This window comes from Mangifera indica, chromosome 19 (genome assembly GCF_011075055.1).
Source record: "Mangifera indica cultivar Alphonso chromosome 19, CATAS_Mindica_2.1, whole genome shotgun sequence".
Lineage (NCBI taxonomy): Eukaryota > Viridiplantae > Streptophyta > Magnoliopsida > Sapindales > Anacardiaceae > Mangifera > Mangifera indica.
Genome location: NC_058155.1, coordinates 1,877,286 through 1,881,250, shown reverse-complemented (window position 1 = coordinate 1,881,250; position 3,965 = coordinate 1,877,286). Strand labels below are relative to the sequence as shown.

At 33.9% G+C, this 3,965-nt stretch overlaps 1 protein-coding gene across 1 annotated transcript; it reads right to left on the bottom strand.

Annotated features, from left to right (window-relative positions):
- Positions 1–500: 500 nt before the first annotated feature.
- Positions 501–2,906, bottom strand: LOC123203086 (putative 12-oxophytodienoate reductase 11). The gene is made up of 5 exons (XM_044619255.1): positions 2,741–2,906; positions 2,179–2,319; positions 1,927–2,057; positions 1,460–1,636; positions 501–1,368 (listed from the first exon to the last, which is right to left on the bottom strand). The coding sequence occupies exons 1-5, from the start codon at positions 2,809–2,811 to the stop codon at positions 776–778; spliced, it is 1,113 nt and encodes a 370-aa protein (XP_044475190.1). The 5' UTR covers positions 2,812–2,906; the 3' UTR covers positions 501–775.
- Positions 2,907–3,965: the final 1,059 nt, after the last annotated feature.

Sequence of the window (3,965 nt, the reverse complement as noted above, 5' to 3'; positions counted from 1 at the left end):
TGGTTTATAGGATATTCTAAAGATTGTTTAGGATATCATTTTTACTTCTTGATGAATCAAAGAATTTTGATCAATAGAAATACGCACTTCGTGAGAAGGAGTTCTTGCAAGAAGGAGATGTGGGAAGAATAATAAAGCTCAAATGAAATTTCAAAATGGCTCTGAATTGTTCATTATACAACAGGTATTTATACATGACATTTTCCAAAAATAAACAAGGTAAATGAGTAATTACAGGAAATAAAGCTGCTATCAAATTTGTACAGTAAGTAATTACAAGAGATAAAACTACTATCAGATACTAATGATAATTAGAAGACCCAATGATTTTGGCCGAATATCATGCATTGATTTACATGAATATATGGCAAGTGTTGGCTCTGATTTGGATGTATCATTGATAATATTTATATTGCATACCCAAAAGCACGAGTTTAAAAATTTAGTTTCATTTTTAACTTGGTCTATTCACGGCCGATCAAAACACGAGGCCGGGAATGTATAATAAACATACGGACATGTTACCATTACCAAAGAAGTACGTACAAGATGAAATACAATGAAGAAAACATTCTGGGAAAATGGTAATAGCTCAAACTAGTTGAGCGAGCTCCAAATTATTCTCACTAGAAGGCCTTAATCATCAAGGTCTCAAGTTTCAACTTTCAACTGTCATGAAAAAAAATCCTCAAGCCTACTTATTCTGGTCATCTTATACATCTACCAACTGATAATGATGTTGACACAAGCATAAAACATGGGAAGCCTGATTTGCCTAAGAAGTGGTTTCAAGAAATGGATAATCAGTGTAACCAATAACAGGATCATCAGTGTAGAATTTGGCTCTGTTGTATGCATTGAGAGGGGCATTGAGCTCAAATCTCTTTGGCAAATCAGGATTAGACAAGAACAATCGACCATAAGCTACAAGATCTGCATGACCCTCAACAATAGCATTGATTCCATCATCCCGATCATATCCCCCAGCAACAAGAAAAGCGCCATTGAACGCCTTTCTCATGGGCAGTAAACTGTGAGGACTTCCAAGTTTTTCTCCAGCTGTCATCATTCTGGGTTCAACCACATGGCAGTAGAGAATACCATACTTGTTCAAGGACTCCACCATGTAGAGGCCTAAAGCTTCTGGATTCGAGTCAGCTGATTCTGCATAGTCAGCAAAAGGTGACAGCCTTATCCCGACTTTCTCAGCTCCTATCTCATTAGCAACAGCTTCAACAATCTCTAGAGCAAATCGGCAACGGTTCTCTAGAGATCCACCATATTCGTCTGTCCGATCATTTACTTGATCCTTCATAAACTGTTCAATTAGGTAACCATGTGCCCCATGAATCTCAACTCCATCAAATCCTACAAGGCAAAAACACAAAATTATCAACCAAGAGGGGTTAAGGGATGATAACACATCATTTCATCAAGCAGTTTTCTGAAAAAGAATTACCAGCCTCAATAGCATTCTTTGCAGCAAGCCTGAAATCGTTCACAATTTGAGGAATTTCATCTGCCCTTAATCTCCTTGGAGGTGTGAAATGTGCAACATCAATGCCATTAGCTCGAACTTGAGGCATCAATAACTTGTCAGTACTGGAGATTGGAGCTTGACCGTTTGGCTGAAAATCTGCATGGAAAATGCAGGAAAACCAACAAAGATCGAAATGAACAAGAATTAATTTAACATCAAGTGTGACAACTGAAACATAACATCAGATACTGAAATTAACAGAGTCTTATATTCAGCTCTTGGTCTGAGAATTCTATTAACCTATAGTAACAAAATTTTCACTTCATTAATCTCTCTCCACTCGGCATTTGAATCCTGTGCATATGATTAGCAGCCTTCCGATTGCAATTTCATCACTCCAATAAACAGAACTTGAAAGATACAAAACAAAAAGACCTAGATCACACCTTTGTTTGAAACCCTTCCCACGTGCCAAAGTTGACAAAAGAAGATCCCACCCTTGGCATGAACAGCATCTACAATTGGTTTCCATGCTTCAATTTGCTGTTTTGTCCAAATACCAGGCGTATTTGGATAACTTTGTACATCGAAGAAAAAAAAGAGAAAATCAAATTTCAGGCCAGAAAGTACAAATCAGTAACTAAAACGTATGTAGTTTCCTTCTAAATCAAGTACATAGTAGATTGAGGCAAAATTACCCTCGAGCGGTATCAGAAATACAAGTTGCTTCACTTATAAGAAAACCCCCTTTACTGGTTCTTTGACAGTAATATAAGATGGCATGAGATTGAGGAACATTGTTGAAAGACTTCTGTCTAGTCAACGGAGCCAAAACCACTCTGTAATAGGCAAACAGAAACAGCTATAAAGTAAGACCCAACATATGCCTATTCTGGCCATTATAGAAACTAAAATACATTAAAAACCAAATTTACCAAAATTCGTATTATCACAGAATCTTTCACAAGGAAGTTAATTACTTCCAAATCACAACCATAAAGAATAAAGTTTAAAACATGAATTTAAATCTATAGCAACCCAAACTAGCCTTAAAATACAGATTTAGAACTGTCGTATCATCGCAGCTTCAGATCTGTATCTTTTTTTTTTTTTTTTTCTCCTCACTTTCTTAGCACTTTCTTGACAAGCAAACCCTCTTCACATACTAATTAATTAAAAACCGACCACTGTAAAAGCTAAAAACCAAATTAATTAAGCTTAAAGGGGTTAAATGAAAAAGTTTAAAGTTTAAAAATGTACCTATGACAAAGGTTGAAAGGACCCATTTTGTAAGGAGTGAGAAGAGGAATAACTGGAGTTTCTTCAGACATTTGTGCTTCCTTGTAGAGATATTAACTTATTCTGAAAACTTTTCTGGGTTCTTCAGTTAAGCGTAGTCCCTTTATAAGAAATTTTTGATAATTTTATAGATGATTTTAATAATTTTAAAAGACCTCTGAGAGTTTATTTCTCTTGCATTTCTGTATTGCAGTACTGGGTATTGTTTGTTAATATGTGCATGCAAAGTAGCACGTGGCCTTAAAACTCTGAGCTTCGTCGGTTACATTACAGCCTTAATAAATTCAGGATCTTCTTTTTAGGCAGAATCACTGATTTTACAAATGGATGCAGAGATAATATTTATATTTTAAGCTTAAACTTCGCCAATTCTATTAATAAAAACATCTGTATGAACGAGTATAATTTCCAGGAGATTGTAATCATAAAGAGGGTTAATTTTTAACCATCTCTTTTCTTCTTGATTCAAAAAAAATATATATATTAGTGAATACAGTGGAGAAATTGAAATCCAGCATCTTAAACAAAAATTTATCCAAAATTGGATTATTCTTCTTTTTAGTGAATCTCTAAACTATTAAAAATTCAACAATCTATTTTCTTCCATGTTTGTTTTCTTACCAACCAAGCAAAGGCCAAAGGACTTATTTCCATCCAAAGTTGATTGTATTAAATTTTAAAGGTAAAATTGTTATTTAATTAGTAATATATTATAAATAATAAAATATTATCTTTTTTTTTTTTAGTTTTAGAAAACTAATAATTTTCTTTTAGGATTAAATTTTGAAATGTTATATTTACCCCATAGAGTTTCCTTTTTTTCACCCTCCTATTTTTGGCGCCGTTACTAATTGGATTCTTTCTTTATCCCATTTTTTTATCATTGGAAATTGGATGAGGAGCGTCCTCGTCACTAGAGGAAGGCGAATCGTCTCTAAAGGAAGACAGTCTAGTAACAAGGACACTCCTAATCCAGTTTTCTATGTTAGAAAAGGGGAGAGAGAAAGAATTTGATTGGTGACTACACAAGAAAAAGGAAGGAAAAAAAGGAAAAAACCCTATAAGGAAAAATATAACATTTCAAAGTTTAATCCTGAGAAAAATTATTAGTTTTCTAAACTTTGAGGAAAAATAGATAATGTTAACTAGTTTCATTAATTTATTTTTTACTTATGGGATGTCTAAT